The sequence below is a fragment of the Pipistrellus hanaki genome (genome assembly GCF_964339955.1).
Source record: "Pipistrellus hanaki genome assembly, chromosome: 5".
NCBI classification, from domain to species: domain Eukaryota; kingdom Metazoa; phylum Chordata; class Mammalia; order Chiroptera; family Vespertilionidae; genus Pipistrellus; species Pipistrellus hanaki.
In genome coordinates this window covers 80,051,529-80,069,074 of record NC_140507.1, presented here as the reverse complement: position 1 = coordinate 80,069,074, position 17,546 = coordinate 80,051,529, and the positions used below count along the sequence as shown (strand labels likewise).

The 17,546-nt window shown below is 46.0% G+C and overlaps 1 protein-coding gene across 13 annotated transcripts in view; it reads left to right on the top strand.

Moving 5' to 3' along the window:
* Nucleotides 1-215: 215 nt before the first annotated feature.
* Nucleotides 216-17,546, top strand: part of EPS15L1 (epidermal growth factor receptor pathway substrate 15 like 1) — a 94,371-nt gene continuing 77,040 nt past the window's right edge. For all 13 annotated transcript variants that reach the window (XR_014795169.1, XR_014795170.1, XR_014795171.1 and 10 more), the window contains exon 1: nucleotides 216-292. Coding sequence is in view for 10 of the 13 variants with exons in the window: in XM_084885867.1 (XP_084741993.1) it covers nucleotides 260-292 (33 nt within the window). In the remaining 3 variants the exon portion in view is untranslated. The remainder of the gene's footprint in view (nucleotides 293-17,546) is intronic.

Here is a 17,546-nt window from a genome sequence, read left to right as displayed (position 1 = left end):
GGCGGCGGGGGTCTGGGAGCAACCGCAAACACCGGGTTAGGGTCCGCTGAACACGCCGGCTAGCCCGGCCCCGCGGTCCCAGGCGGTGCAGGGAGCGCTCGATCCCACCCTGGACCCCGCCTCCGTAGGCTCCGCTACGCATGCGCGGCTTGGCTCCGGCCCCGCCCACTGCCAAAGCCCCGCTGCGCACGCACCTCCCCTCGCACAGTGCGCACGCGCGGCCCCTCCTCCGCCGCTCGGATCCCGGGTCCGTGGGAAGATGGCGGCGCCTCTTCTCCCGCTCTCTCAGCAGGTACGAGCCAGGCGGACTGGCGGGGGCGCGGCGCCGGGCGTGCGGTGGGCGCCGCGGGGAGGCCGCGGCGCGGGGCTGCCGGGCTGAGCGGCGGCGGCTCCCGCGGTAGGGCCCCGGCGAAGGACGCGCGAGGGGGCGGGCTGTTCTGAAGGTGACAGGCCGGCCCGGGGCCTCCGGCACCCGCGCTACCCTGGACAGGGGGCGGCCAGGCGGGGCACGGCGCGGGGTCCGGACCCGCCGCCCTCCGCCGTAGCTCCCAGTCTGGGCGAGGCACCGCGGCTTTGGACTCTGTCCCGGGAAGGTGGGCGAGAGGAGCGAGCATCTCTGCCGGTGCTGCGGCCCCGGGAGCCTTTGTCTCCTGCCGGTTCTCGGCGGCGGGGCGGACTGTCCCCGGCCGTGTGGACTGTGTCTCTGCCGGTGTGGAGGGCAGAGCCCCCCTGGAGCCAGGACCCGCCAGCAGTGGAATCCTGGACTCATTCCTCCCTCTCCCGGGAGATCGCAGGTCTTCGGGGGGGATCGCAGGTCTCCGGGCGCCCACTGTGTCCTCAGGTCCGCTTGCTGCTCTTTCTAAGGGGCAGTAACGGTGGCGCGACACAGACGAGCCAAAGAGAGCCATGAACGAGCAGCCCCGCTTCCTAAAGGGAGGGACGTTCATTCATTTATCTGTATGTACTTCCGATGTGCGTTGGTCCAGGTTCTGGGGGCGCGGCAGTCACCCGGGACAGACAAGGTCGCTGCTCTCCTGGAGGTGACACTTTCGTGGGAACTAGAAACTACCTGTGTCCTGATGATAAACTGCCTTTATTTGCTGAATACTTGTGTTGTATTTGCTGTAGTACCATAGTATAAGCACTTTGCCAAGCATTAACCTAGCACAGCACCGGGATTAAGAGTGAGGACATAGGTGACATCATCTTATGTTCAAATCTTGGCTTCAGCATTTATTCCTCTGAGTGTCCTTAGATGAAGCTCTTAGCCTCTCTCCACACCTCAGTCACCTCATTTGGAAACCAGGAATAAAAGAAGTATTGGAGATAATGTGAAGATTAAGCACGTAAATCGCTTAGAACAGTGCCTGGCACATCAAAGCGCTCGGTGATTCCATAACTATCATGTAATTCTCTGGCAGATTTGGACATGTGGGAATAGAGACACAGCAATAAGAATGCCAAACCCTAGGAGAGCTGATAGGCAGGTTGACATCAGTGGTATGCTGATCTAAGGAGAGAGACATGCATACCTGCTAAATCTTGCAAGAACTAGCCAATTTGTAACTGTTGCTAAATTGAAAGCATTAAAGGCCAGCGGTTACTAGTTAGCAAGGTCTGTAACATAATGGAAATGCTCTGTAAACCAAGTGCCCTACAGAAGTTGGGTATTAATAATAGCCAATTGCTACAGTTTTAGGGTGTTAGGGTTGAAACTCGGCTCAGGCTCATTGAATGAGAAAGGGCTTCTGCTTTTGGGGGAAATCTTTTGAAAACTTCCTTTCAAATTTGCCACTAGCCTTAATGTGAACTTTGATGACGATAGCTAATGCTTATTGAGTGCCTTTGAGTTTATTAAGGGCTGTCTAACACGGTGATGCTTATCAGCATAACAAAGGGGATTCTTATTTTACTGCTGAAGGGTTAGCTTTAGAGAGGAAGGCAGTGTGAAAACCTGAATCAGGTAGATCAGGTCATATGATTTCACAAGTTTAGAATCTTTTCGAATAAAATCCCCGTACCTCCCCCAGAAAGCCCTGCTGGTCCGGTGTCTGCCAGTTTCTCTCGCCTGCTCTGTCTGGCACCCACACTGCAATCATACTTCATACTTGCTGCTTTTCTGTTCCTCTGATAGTCAGGCTCCCTTTCCTCAAGTTGTCCCCACAGGTGGTTCCTTCTCTCTGAAGCACTCTTCCCTGCTTTCCCCCTTGATCTTCCAGTGCCTGGCTCCTTTCCTTCCTTCAGATGGCAGCTTCCCTTTGCTGGTCACCTGTCCTAAGGCCTCTTGCTGCTGGGTGGTGGGCATGGGTTTGGGGGCATGGGATCAAGAAACCTGTGCCTGCTATTATTTGGTGCCCCGTTTATTAGGGAGACAGATAGTATACAGACTCACAGACACCTGTGGACTGTGATTCATGCTGAGTGGTGATGTGAGGAGGGTGGGGTCTACTTATGACAGGTGCCATGAAGTAGAGACCAGCTACTTGCACTGCCCAAAGCTTTTCACAGATGGCTTTTCTTTATGTGTGGCATGGGGGCTGGTGGTGGGAGCAAAATTGAATGAGAAAGGGGGTGAGAGTGGCTGGGGGAGGTCAATGGGGGGAAAAGGAGACTCATGTAATACTTACAATAAAGAATTTAAGTTAGAAAAAAATTGAGGAGTTGTAAGAGACTGACATCCTGGATCCTCTGACCTCTGCCAAGTTCGGGTCACTGATGGTGCTTTTTTCTGTTGCTTTTCCCTTTATGTTTATTGAATGGAGGCATGGCCAGGCTTTCTTCCTTTGGGTAATTATGTCAACAGTTTTGTACACCTGTTCTTAAGTGAAGCACTGCACCAGGTATTCCTACCGACCCAGGTGTGAGGCATAGCCCTTCCGACACCTCCAGTTCTGGCTGATCACACGGCTCACAGATAATTACAGGGGAAGGGTGAATATGATTCCAGGATAATTTCTGGTTGAGGCAGTGGGAAGCCCCTGGAGTAGGAGGCTGTGATCTGGTTGAAATGTAGTGCACACTTGGAACATGGGTGGCCAGTTGAAGGTGAGTAAGGTGATTAGCTAGTGGTTCTATAGAGGGACGGTGTGTGTGTGTGTGTGCTTTTCCCATCAGCAGCTTTCCTGGTCTGTTCCTTACTCTCTGATGTCTTTATGACATCTTCCCTAAACCCTGAATATAAATTTTATCAGTTCTAAGAGTCTATAGTTCTTCCTCTACCACATGTGTCAAACACAAGGCCCGCGGGCCAAATCCAGCCCGCCAGGCCTTGCAATGTGGCCCGCACCGCACTGTCATCACTGCACTCCGCTGTCAGTTTATGACATTGTCAGTTTATGACTGTTCAGTAAACCATTCGGCCCGCGATTTAGGCTGGATTTTAGATTTTGGCCCCTTCTCTGATTGAGTTCGACACCCCTAGGTTAGATTGTCACCTGGTTCTGGCTGAGTCTGGGTCTAGCGCAATATCAAGGTGCAATTGGGTGGTGGGGACTTGACTCTGGTTCCCCAGACTCTGACAGGAGGAAGATTTTCATATACATTTTACCATTTTTTTTTTCTTCTCTGACACTTATATTATAGAGAAAGGGCAAATAACAATATTAAAATATTTCCTTTAATTTCCTTTTAAAAAAATATATATTTTATTGATTTTTTTACAGAGAGGAAAGGAGAGGGATAGAAGTTAGAAACATCGATGAGAGAGAGAGACATCGATCAGCTGCCTCCTGCACACCTCCTCCTGGGGATGTGCCTGCAACCAAGGAACATCCCCTTGACTAGGATCTTTCAGTCTGCAAGCCGACACTCTATCCACTGTGCCAAACCAGTCTCGGCTTTAGTTAATTTCCTTTTAATGTGCATGAATTTCGTGCACTAGGTCACTAGTTGATTTATGTTAGTCCCTGCACAACTTTCTTTTGCCTCACCCACACCAGAAATACACCTGTGTTACCCCTTTGTACCATGTGCTTTCATAGGTTATCGGCTACCTTGACAGTCTTTTTTTTTTAAGCAACAAAAAAATTTATTACAGTTTCATTTATGAGGAAAAATTGGAATAATACAAAAATATAAAAAAATAAACATTCACCTACATGATGAAATTACCACATAGCTGTTAAATTATATTTAAAAGAATATTTTGTAAAATGAAAAATATTATTGAGGATTTAGCTCAGAGGAAAAGCAAATTATAAGACTGCTTGTATGGTATGATTTAATTTTTAATATGTAACTATTTTAAAAGATTAGATGATATAGCAGATACTGTGACACAAGCATAATGGTTACATTTAGTTGGTGGAATTATGGGTGATTTTTTATTTTCATAAAATTTTTTATTTATTTCAGAAAGAGAGAGAGAGGCCGAAACCGGTTTGGCTCAATGGACTGAAGGGTCCCGGGTTCGATTCCGGTCAAGGGCGTGTACCTTGGTTGCTGGCATATCCCCAGTAAGCGGTGTGCAAGAGGCAGCTGATCGATGACTCTCTCTCATCGATGTTTCTAACTCTCTATCTCTCTCCCTTCCTCTCTGTAAAAAATCAATAAAATATATTTAAAAAAAAAAAGAAATTAAAAAAGAGAGAGAGAAAGAGAGAGAGAGAGAGAGGGAGAGAGAGAGAGAAAGAGATAGTCATCAGTAATGAGAGAGAATCTGATCAGCTGCCTCCTGCATGTCTCCTACTGGAGATCAAGCCTGCAACCTGGGCATGTGCTGTTGATCAGAATCAAACCCTGGACCCTTCAGTCTTCAGGCCAATGTTCTATCCACTGAGCCAAACCAGGTAGGATGAATTATGGGTGATTTCAGAGTTTTATTTCATTTAGAGACATCTTACTATTCTTAACCCCAGTGGATGTCTTTCTCAAAACACTTGTCACCGTAGCCCACCAAAGGACCTTCACACTTTCTCTTCTACCCCCAAATGTCAAGCCTTCTCTGCCTGTATCCTTTTTTTCTGTGCGCTCCGTCTTTGGCATGGTCTCTGGCATGTTTGTGTACTACACTCTAAACCTGCCTTCCATTCTCTTTTGGAGTCCAACTTCCTGTTTTTCCTTTGTCTCTGCTAGCCTGCTGGACTCTGGAACCAGTTACCTCCTTACTGCACCCACAAGTTCATACGCTGGGGTTGTTTCCCTTCCTGCTGGGCCTCCTAGTTCATCCCACATTACTGTGGGATGCATCTTCAAAAACGCATCCTCAGCCTCTTGCCTGCTCTAGAAACCTCTATCGGCTCCCTTTCCCCACCCCTTCAGTAGGTCCAGCTTGATTGCTGGCCTGGCATTCCCATGCTCCCTGCTCCTGCTCCACCTGACCTTGTGGGCTTGCTCTCCACTCTTCCATCACCTCCACGAAACCCCCTTTCTCTTCCCAGTGCCCCCTTCAACCCCATGCTGTGACCTCCTGCAGCATGCTGCCTGCCCAGCTGCTCTTAGGGGCCTCCTTGCTGTTGTCTTCTTTCAGCCCCACCTGAGCAGAAGCTCTCCCTCCTGTCCCTCCTGTGAGTCCCTTGTGTGGCCGCTGGGCCTAGGCAGTCCATGGTAACTGGAGGAAAGCATTGCCTCATTGGCGAGGAGAGGCTTCCCTTTGCTCAAGGAGTTCCACCCCCCACCCTTACTTTCCCTTTTGCAAATGGGAAACAGACCCCCAGAGATTGCAGTAATCTGTAGCTGGTGGGGGCAGAGCTGGGGTTGACCCACATTCATCTGCCTGTAGAACCCTGCTCTTTCCACTCCTCCAGGCAGCCTGCTGGGCACCCCGCCCAGACAACACCCGGCCAGTGTGTCTGGAGTGAATGCTGATAGCTTGGGACACTTGTTTGTCCTTTCATTTCTGTTTTTTTTTACCCCTCTCTCTAAAATAATTGCTGTCTCACTATCTTACTAGAATGCTAATGGTGATGCCATATAAATTGGTGGGCAGAGAGCCAGGTTTGAGAGTAAAGTTTGGCCCCTCCCTGTAAGATGCAGAATTCCTTGGCTGTCTCTCTGCCTGACAGACCTGCATTGGCCTGCTTTGTTTTTGTTGACTAAGTAGCTCCCAATCAAGCAAGAACATATAAGTTTCTCTCCCTCTGCCCCGATTTTGAACTTTAAAGCAAGTTTCCCACGCCTGGTTCTTAACCCCAATCAGCTGATCTGGGAAGTGGAGTGACTATCTTGGATCAGATGATACCCTAGAGCTTAGTGTCTACTTTCTGATGCCCCAGGCTGTGCCACATTACTGTGCCAACGCAGACATACCACTACCGCCCAGAGAGGAAGGGAGAGAGAGACATCATTGCCTCCTGCACGTACCCTGACCTGGGGTCAAACCCACAACCTGAATATGCACCCTGATTGCTTCCTTCTTGCCCGGCCCTCCTGTTCCCCTTTTTGTGTAGCTGAGTGCATGTTCAGGTCAGCTCTCATGTGCACATTTGCCAAGGTTACCTTCCAGGTGGCTTCTCAGCAAGGCATGCACTGACCCTGTCATCTCACCTTATCCACCCTTCCTGCCTGGCTGAAATGGTGCTGAGTGACCCAGAGTCCCTGCCTGCCCCTCTGCCCTGGAACTTGGTTTACCCATCCCTGACCTTTGCCCAGACTCTGGAGCTATGGCTGTGTCTCCTGCTGTCATGTCCCTCGGCACCCTGCTCTGTAGCCACAGGCTCATTCTGCCTACCTGTCTCCTCTTCCTGAGCCCCTGAACACCAGCCCACACACTTTTGTGTCATCCATGCTCCTCAGTGTGAACTCATTGTGTTTGTTCAGTGAGAGAATGAATGAATTAATAAATCCACAAGGTTGAGAACTGGTGAATCCAAGGGCAGACTACCCCGTTAGGAAGTTTTCTGTGAAGGGTAGGGACAGGCAGTAGCTTGAGGTAGAACTGGGATGGGGGACATTTCTGGGACTAGCACAAAGTTTTCACATGGAGCTGGTAGAAGGAGAGTGACCAAGGAGAGAACAGGACTCAAAACAGCCAGTGTTTGACCAGCACTTACCCTGAGTCAGTCTCCGGTGATGGAGAAGCTCCTCCTCATTTTCCAAATGAAGAACCAAGGCACCAGGAGGCCGTTCACCCTCCCCAGGGTTGTATAAAGTTAGGGTAGGACTCGAGTCACATTGTCTGGTGGCTGATGACTTCTGTGCCCTGCATCCTGCATGAGGACAGTGTGTGAGGGTGACCTCTGTTTCTTCCTCACTTTCTGTTCTGGTAGATGGGCTGAGAGCGATGGTTTTCCAGGAGCCCCGAAGCTTTCACACCTTGATTCTGTGTTCCTGTTCCTTCCTGACCGAAAGCCTTTCCGAACGACTCCTGGTCCTGAACTCCTTCCAGCTGGATTGTTTATCAGACATTTCATTGCTGGTCTAAACTTGCAGCTGTGGTGCTTTTGCTCCTTGGTTCTCCTTGGGGACTGCAGGTCTTACTCCCCAGCCTCCCTGTCATGTCCACACCTCAGGCCCTGCATTCAGCATGGGTCGGACAGAGTCCTGTGCTGAACGGCGGGCACAGGTCCTCAGCTTGTCCCTTGTCATGGGGTCATTTCGGTCCCTAGGGAGAGTTGTGTATCTCCCTTTAGATCCCTCTTGTGCTTCTCCCTTTCCCTTTTTTTTGTCCTATTTACAGAAGCAATGTGTGCTTGGAACCCTGGAGAGCTCAGAAAGCCATGAGGAGGCAGTGGTTTACCTGATAGTAGTACATGGTGTCTCTCCAGCCACATTCACATTCACATGGATTTGATTACTTTGTGCTTACTAACCAGGTCACAGCTGTGGAGCTGGTTTGGGCCCTCCTCACTTAGCAAGTATCTGACGATCATACCACATTCATACATGTTCTGCTCATACTGTTTTTACTGCCATGTGGCTTTCTGTTCATTGGAGACACAATTCTTTATTATCTTTACCAGTCCTTAGAGGTTTTCCGCCCTTCACTGTCGCCTGCAGTCACACCTCTAAGCTGGACGAACTGACGAAACTCTCTTGCCCTTCCCCCTTCTGCATGGCTGATCACTCTTCAGGAGGAGTCCTTACAGTACTGGGAGAGCATATGTACACGTGTGTGTATGTGTATGTGTGTGTGTGTGCGTGCACATGTGTATATTTTAAATAAATGCTAGTTTTTGTTTGACAGAAGCATGATCCAGCTGGTGATAAAGCTGCTCTTTGTTTATCATATTTGACTGAGAAGCAGCTTGTACCTTAGGATCCTTGCCAGAGCAGAAACTCATCAGATGTTGGTCTTTAATTATGTAAAAGTTTAAAAAATAAAAGTTGCAGGAAGAGTTTAATGAGCTCCCATGTACCCACCACCCATTTACCATAGAGGCCAAAATTTTGCAAATCTCTTTCACTGGCTACCATCTCCTGATCTTCCCATATTCATTTTTATTTCCAAGTGTTTTTTTTTTTAATTTTAGAAATCATATTTCAATACGCATCTCTAACAGTTAAGACTGTTTTTCTTTAAAAAAAAAACAAAAACACCCCACTTTGTGTAGTTTCCTGTTTTTTTAATAAAAAAGTTATTGTTGTGTCACAGTTTACACAATATTTCTTTGTACTGTCAGATACCCAGTCCAGATTAAATTTTCCTGATTGTCTAAAAATGGAACTTTGAATTTGATTGAGGTCCCCTAAGTCCTTTAAAAAAATTTTTTTTTAAAAAAATTTTGAGATGATTGTAGATTCACATACAGTAGCAAAAAAAAACAATGCAGTGACATCTTGTGTATTCTTTTTTTTTTATATACATTTTTATTGACTTTTAGAGGAAGGGAGAGGGACAGAAAGATAGAAACATTGATGAGAAACATCATCCATCAACACGACCCCTACTGGGGACAGAGCTCACATGGGCCCTGATCAGGAATTGAACCATGGCCTCTTTGTTCCTGGGTTGACACTCAACCACTTCGCCACCCTGTCCAGGCTGTCCTGTGTATTCTTTACCCACTGTCCTCTGGTGGTATGTCTCAGAGATCTATGGTACGCCATCGCAACCTAAACATGGGCATTACTCTCACCAGATGCAGAACAGCTCCATTCCCATGGGGATCCTGAATTGCCCTTTTTTATTAAAAAAATGTTTTTATTGATTTTAGAGAGAGAAAGGAAGGGAGAGGGAGAGAGAAAGAGTAACATCAATGAGAGAAGAGAAATATTGATTGGCTGCTTCCCACATGCCCCCTACTGGGGATCGAGCCTACAACCTAGGCATGTGCCTTGACCAGTAATCGAACCAGTGATCTCTCAGTGCATGGGATGACATTCAACCAACAGAGCCACACTGCCAAGGCCCCAGTAACCTTGTATAGCCACTCTCACTCCATTCTCCGCTCCCCCCCCCCCCCCAATCCTTTCCTTAACCCCTGGGCAGTCACTAATCTGTTCATTTCTATGATTTCAGCATTTTTTTTTTTTAAATAAAGTGCCCCAGGTGGGAAAACACTTATGTTTAAAATATATTTTCTATTGATTTCAGAGAGGAAGTTGTGGGGGTTGGGAGAGGGAGGGAGGAAGAGGAAGAGGGAGAGAGAGAAACATCAATGATTAATCATCGATCGGCTGCCTCCTGCACACCCCACACTGGGGATCGAGCCCACAACCTGGGTATATGCCTTGACCAGGAATCGAACTCTGACCTCCTGGTTGTTAGGTCGATGCTCACTCACTGAGCTATGCTGGCCAGGCTGATTTCAGCATTTTAATAATGTTATATAATGGAATTATTCAGTATGTAACCTTGGGAGATTAGCCTTTTCAGTCAGCATAATCCTTTGCAGATTCTTCAGATTTTTGCATGTATTAGCAATTCGTTTCTTTTCATTGCCAAGCAGTATTCCATGGAATCATAATTCATTTAACAAATCCCAGGATATCAGGGGCGTTTTCAGTTTTGGATGACGATGAATAAAGCTGCACTAAACGTTTGAGAACAGCATGTTATGTGAAACTAAGTCTTCATGTCTCTGGATGAGTACCCAAAACAGTTGCTGGGTTATGTGGTAGTTGTGTGTTTAATTTTTATTTATTTGTTTGTTTTAAGAAATGACAAAGTTGTGCCGAAGCTGGTTTGGCTCAGTGGTAGAGAGTCGGTCTGTAGACTGAAAGGTCCCAGGTTCAATTCTGGTCAAGGGCATGTACATTGGTTGCGGGCACATCACCGGTAGGGGGTGTGCAAGAGGCAGCTAGTCGATGTTTCTCTCTCATCGACGTTTCTAGCTCTCTATCTCTCTCCCTTCCTCTCTGTAAAAAATCAATAAAATATATTAAAAAAAAAAAAAGAAATGACAAAGTTGTATTCCAGAGTAGCTGTACATTTTAACGATGTATGAGCAGTCCAGTTTCTCTGCCTGCTCACTGGTATTGCTATTTTAGCCATTCCCTAATAGTGTGTGCTGGTATCTCACTGTGGCTTTAATTTGCATTTTCTTGATGGCTAACAATATGGTGGCCATCTTTTCTGTGCTTTTTTGCTATCTGTATATTCTCTTTGGTGTCTTTTGCTCATGTTCTCATTGGACTGTTTGGTTTTCTGCTTTTGAGTTTTGAGAGTTGTTTATATATTCCAGATACTAGTCCTTTGTCAGATAGGTGATTTGCAAGCGTTTTCTCCCAGTCCATAGCTTATCTTTTTAACTTCTTATTAGGTTCTTTCAAAGAGCAAGTATTTTTTGATGAGATCCAGTTTATCAGTTCTTTCTCTGATGAAAGAGGCTTTAGGTGTCAAGTATAAGAATTCTCTGCCCAGCTCCTGATCCTGAATATCTTCACCTATATTTTTTTCCTAAAAGTTTTATAATTTTACATTTAAGTCTGTGATCCATTTAGAGTTAATTTAAAAAAAATATTTTTTACTGATTTCAGAGAGGAAGGGAGAGGGAGAGAGAATAGAAACATCAGTGATGAGACAAACTCATTCATCAGCTGCTCCCTTCACGCCCCACACTGAGGATCTAGCCTGCAACTCAGGCTTGTGCCCTTGATCGGAATTGAACTGGGGACCCTTCAGTTTATAGGCTGACACTCTATCCATTGAGCCAAACTGGCTAGGGCCATTTGGAGTTCATCTATACTAATTCTATACTAATAAAAGGATAATATGCTAATTAGACTGGGAGACCTTCTGGACGTCCTTCTGAACATCCTTCTGGACAAAGCCATGGTGGTGGGCTGAAGGCAGAGGTGGCTGGGATGATCAGGCTGGCAGGGGAAGGCAGTTGGCAGTGAGCAGGCTGGGGGCGAGCAGGGAGGTGAGGGGGCGTTTAGGGCTGATGAGGCCGGAAGGGCAGGTAGAGTGGTTAGGGGTGATCAGGTAGGCAGGTAGGTGAGTGGTTAGGAGTCAGCACCCGGATTTCGAGAGAGATGTCTGACTGCCGGTTTAGGCTCGATCCCTGAGGCCCGATCAGACCTAAACTGGCAGTCAGACATCCCCCTTGGGGTCCCAGATTGGAGAGGGTACAGGCCAGGCTGAAGGAAACCCCGCTTCTGTGGATGAATTTCATGCACTCGGTCACTAGAGTTTATATAAAGGTGAAACTTCTGTCATGTTTATGTTCCATTTTCTTCCTCTGGCTGGATGTCCAGTTGCTCCAGCACCATTTGTTGAACAGGACTCTTTCCTCCTGGATGGCTTTTACATCTTTGTCACAAGTAGGCACATCTGTGTAGGTCTGTGGGGCTTTCCATTCTGTTTCATGGCTCTATGTGTCTGTCTGAACATCAATGCCACACTTAAATTTTTTTTTTTTTTTAAATAGATTTTATTGATTTTCCACAGAAAGGAAGGGAGAGGGATAGAGAGCTAGAAACGTCGATGAGAGAGAAACATCAACCAGCTGCCTCCTGCACACCCCCTACCGGGGATGTGCCCGCAACCAATGTATCAATACATGCCCTTGACCAGAATCGAACCTGGGACCTTTCAGTCCGCAGACCGACGCTCTATCCACTGAGCCAAACCGGTTTCGGCCACACTTAAAATTTTTTTAAAAATTGATTTTAGATAGAAAGAGAGAGGGAGAACAAGATAGAAACATCAATGATGAGAGAGAATCATTAATTGGCTGCCTCCTGTTTGCAACTGGGGATTGAGACAACAACTTGGGCATGTGTCCTGACCGGGAATTGAACATAACTTCCTAGTTCATAGGTGGATGCTCAACCACTGAGCTACACATTCCGGGCAACACTGTCTTGAACATTATAGCTTTATAGCAAGCCTTGGAATCAAGTAGAATAATTCCTTCTACTTTATATTTCTTTTTCAGAGTTGTTTTATTCATCTTAGTTTCTTTGCCTTTCTGTTTACATTTTATTTTTTAAAAATATTTTTTTAAAATTGATTTCTAGAGAGAGAGAAAGGGAGAGAGAGAAAAAAAATTGCTTCTAACATGCCCCCTCACCAGGCATTGAGCCTTGATCAGGAATCAAACCAGTAACCTTTTGGTGCATGGGAAGACACCCAGCCAACTGAACCACACAGGCCAGTGCTCTATTTACATTTTTGAGTAATCCTTTGGGGTGATGGGTACACCATGAGTGTGTAGATGATGTTTTATTGAGTTGTATACTTGAAACTTGTATGATTTTGTGAACCAGTTTCACCTCAATAAATTTATTATTTTTTATTTTTATTTTTTAAATTTTTTTTTTTTTGATTTTGTACAGAGAGGAAGGGAGAGAGATAGAAAGCTAGAAACATCGATGAGAGAGAGTCATCGATCAGCTGCCTCTTGCACACCCCCTACTGGGGATATGCCCGCAACCAAGGTACATGCCCTTGACTGGAATCGAACCCGGGTCCCTTCAGTTCCCAAGCCGACGCTCTATCCATTGAGCCAAACCGGTCTCGGCTAAATTTATTATTTTTAAAAAAAGAATAATCTTATTGGTGTCTACAAAGAATCTTCCTGGAGTTTGGTAGGGATTGAAGAAACCTGCATAACAGAGGCGACATATTTTTCATATGTTGTTGCATTGACCTTCAGAAAGGTTGGTCAGTTTATCTTTCTACCAGCATGGCACAAGACATGTTTCCATTTTGGCCAGTCATGCAGATAACCTTTCTATGACTGCCGACCTGATGGCAAACTGACATTTTCTTCTGATTTTGCAATACAAAAATTGAACATTTTCTCCTAACTTTGCTCCCTCTCTTCTTTCTGAATTGTCTTTCTCTTACCCTTTGTTCATTTTAAAAATTGGGATATCTGTTTTTTTCCTTGAGCTTTTAAAAGCTCTTTCTCACACTCAAGTTCTCCTCCTCTTGGTAATGCTTACCTTAGCTGTGGCTTAGGAACCTCTGATTGGGCAATCAGAGGGAGCTGTCAGTTCCAGAAAGATTTGGGATGCCCCAGTGTTTCTTGACAAATTTTGAGTGATAGTGAATTAAGTTCCAGTTTTCTCACCTGCAGAATGTGGCTGGGCATGCAGCCTAGATCCGTGGTTGGCAAACTGCGGCTCTCGAGCCACATGTGGCTCTTTGGCCCCTTGAGTGTGGCTCTTCCACAAAATACCATGGCCTGGGCGAATCTATTTTGAAGAAGTGACGTTAGAAGAAGTTTAAGTTTAAAAAAGTTGGCTCTCAAAAGAAATTTCAATCATCGTACTGTTGATATTTGGCTCTGTTGACTAATAAGTTTGCTGACCACTGGCCTAGATAATGTTTGTGCAAGCAACAAGGGTAACTATCCATACGTGGAAGGCAAAAATGCAAAGATTATCAAGCAAGTACTTCTTCAGGCCGTGTTTTGTTTTGTTTTTGATTTTTTTAGATTATTATTTTTTTCATTGTTTAAAATATTACATATGTTAGAACATATATACCTCTTTTTTTCGCCCATTGACCTTCCCCCAGCCTCCCCTCCTCCTGTTGCATGTCCTCACTCCCCCTCCAGTGTCTTGTGTCCATTGGTTGTGCTTATATGCATGCATACAAGTCCTTTGGTTGATCTATTTCCCTCCCCCCAACACTCCCCAGCCTTCCCTCTGTAATTTGACAGTCTGTTCGGTGCTTTATTGCCTCTATATCTATCTTTTTATTTTTTTTATTTTTTATTTTTAAATATATTTTATTGATTTTTTACAGAGAGGAAGGGAGAGAGAGAGAGAGCCAGAAACATCGATGAGAGAGAAACATCGACCAGCCGCCTCCTGCACATACTGGGGATGTGCCCGCAGCCAATGTACATGCCCTTGACTGGAATCGAACCCGGGACCCTTCAGTCCGCAGACCGATGCTCTACTGCTGAGCCAAACCGGTTTCGGCTATATCTATCTTTTTATTCATCAAGTTATAATGTTTTTTATTTTCCATAAATGAGTGAAATCATGTGGTATTTTTCTTTCATTGCCTGGCTTATTTAACTTAACATAATGCTCTCCAGGTCCATCAATGCTGCTGCAAATAGTAATAATTCCTTCTTTTTTATAGCAGCATAGTATTCCATCGTGTAGATGTACCATAGTTTTCTAATCCACTCATCTGCTAATGGGCATTTAGGCTGTTTCCAAATCTTAGTTATGGTCAATTGTGCTGCTATGGACATAGGGGTGTATATATCCTTTCTGATTGGTGTTTCTAATTTCTTGGGATATTATCCTAGAAGTGAGATCACTGGGTCAAATGGGAGTTCCATTTTTAGTTTTGTGAGGAAACTCCATACTGTTCACCACAGTGGCTGCATCAGTCTGCATTCCCACCAGCAGTGCACGAGGGTTCCTTTTTCTCCGCATCCTGGCCAGCACTTGTCGTTTGTTGATTTGTTGATGGTTGCCATTCTGACAGGTGTGAGAGGCCCGGTTTTTTTTTTTGTTTTTTTTTGTTTTTTTTTCATCATTATTTGGTTTTCCACATAGGAACTCACACCAGCATGTCTTTTGGTGTTATGTGCCCAGCTTCCTGCAAAACTTGGCAATAGCACATTGAAACACAGCCCTGATGGGGTCTCCGTTTTCCTGGGAAAATGGCAGGCTGTGCTGGTTTTTGAGTCAGGGTACATATATGCTCAAGTTGTGTCCTGCACTTTGACCTTGTCTGTTGAATAAAATGCACCATCATGTGATCTCCTGTGCATTTTGCCAGGTGAGTATGTGCAGGGGGCCATGCTGTGGCCCAACGCTTGGCTCTGTCATGTCTGGGCTGTTTTTTGCAGGAGACACAGTAGCTTATGGCTACATGCCTGGGTGGTTCTCTGGTTCCATCACTCATCGGCTCTGTGGCCCTAAGTCTCCCCCCTGTTAGTTGGGGGCTATAATACTACCTGCCCATAGTGTTACTGGGGAGGGTTAAATGAGATGCAGGATAGGAAACTGTGAGTGCTCAATAAATGTGATTCACTATTTATCAGTACAAAAATTACATATACTTTTCTAAAAGTTGTATAATGAAAACTAATTCGCTTTAGAAAGAAATGTCATCTTGAACTGAGCAAGGTCAGGAATCATTGGCATGTGAGCACATACTTCCAGCAGACTGCGAATTCTCCTGGCTCCAGGCCTAAAGATTTAGGAATCCTGCCATGGATGAAAGTGAGCATCAGAGCTGGGTAGACTCAATTCTGGGGGCATTAGGTATCAGGCATTAGGCATTCCTTTAAAATGTTTCTGCTGTCCCTCATCTCAAGCTAGTTTTATCCAGCATTAAAATCGCATGAGCTCACCTAATTGTGGTGTTTTAAAGCCTCTCAACAGAAGGATGTGAAATCTCTGATGTGCCCTCTCCTGGAGCGCGCCCCCCCCCCCCCCATTGTAAATTGCATCTGGGCTGGAGGAAGTTTTTATGTTCTCTCTCTTAGTATTTTATTTTTTAAAAATATTTTTATTGACTTCAGAGAGGAAGGGAGAGGTATATAGAGATAGAAACATCAATGATAAGAGAGAATCATTGATTGGCTGCCTCCTGCACACCCCACATTATGGATCGAGCCCGAAACCTGAGCATGTGCCCTGACCCTGGAATCTGGGAATTGAACCATGACCTCCTGTTTCATAGGTTGACGTTCAACCACTGAGCCATGCTGGCCGGGCTCTCTTAGTATTTTAAAACAAAGCCCTAGCTGGTTTGGCTCAGAGGATAGAGCGTTGGCCTGTGGACTGAAGGGTCCTGGTTCAATTCCAGTCAAGGGCACATACTGGTTGCAAATTCCCCAGCCTTTGTTGGGATGTGTGCAGGAGGCAACCAGTCGATGTGTTTTTCTGTTTCTCCCTTTTCCTTCCACTCTCTCAGTGGAAAAATATCCTTGGGTGAGGATTAACAATAATAAAAAAATAAAACATGAAGATAGGCTCAGTGGTTTGAGCATTGACCCTCAGACTGAAAGGTCTCCGGTTCAATTCCGATCAAGTTTTGCACATACCTTGGTTGCAGGCTCACTCTGAGCTCCAGAGCTGGGGCAGCAGTTCAAAAGTGCCAGTGATACACGGAGAGGAATTTAATTGTTTGGCAGCGTGTTGAGAGCTGTAGGGGCAGCTTTCTCCCAGACAGAAGTATTGGCAGATCCCATTGTTCCTTTGCTGAGTGTTCCCCCACAGCCAGCAGACAGGCACCATGTCTGAGATACCTTCAACCTTGCTAATACTGTTCACCCCACCCCAGTGATTCCCTGAGACCCTGCCCCACCCAACTTGTGGGTTCACTTTAGTCCTTTCCAGTGGCTTTTCCATATAAATAGCCTGTCTTGTTTATGCTGCCAACTTTCCTAAAATCTTTCAATAAGCAGCATCTTGCCTCTGTGAACCCTGTACCTTTAAACACACACACACACACACACACACACACACACACACACACACACACACATATGTTATTTTATTGAATTCAGAGAGAGGAAGGAAGAGGGAGAGAGAGATAGAAACATTAATGATGAGAGAGAATCATGAATCATTTGTCTCCTGCATGCCGCACACTGGAGATTGAGTCCGCAGCCCAGGCATATGCCCTGGCTGGGAATTGAACCCTGATCTCCTGGTTCACAGGTCGACACTCAACCACTGAGCAATACCACCTGGGCTACCCTGTACCTCTTGCTATGTGGCCTCAGGCATGGGGCTACTGTCAGCCGACCTTGTTTTGCAGCTTGTTTTCTGATGGGCACCTCTGAGCCCAGCACAAGTAGAATAGCAACCATCTACAGATCACTTTGTAGGTCATGTCAGGTGGCTCTGGGCAGAGCACAGGCAGTGGTTGACTTTGGCCTGCGTATTCCAGGAGGCCACAGATCCAGTGCATCTGGTGGACAGATTTAGAGCACGCTGAAGCACCACCTAAACACCTCTATGAGCAACAAACTCAAGGTGTTGACTTAGCAGGTATTTGAACCCTGCTTGACCCTCAGACTGAAAGGTCGCCGGTTCAATTCCAGTTAAGTTGCACATACCTCGGTTGCAGGCTTGGTCCCCAGCCCCATTTCGGGCACATGTAGGAGGCAACCAATTGGTGTATCTCTCTCACATTGATGTTTCTCTCTTTCTGACTCTCCCCCTCCCTTCCACTCTCTTCTAAAAATCAATGGAACCCTGGCTGGCATTACTCAGTGGTTATCATTGGGTAAGAA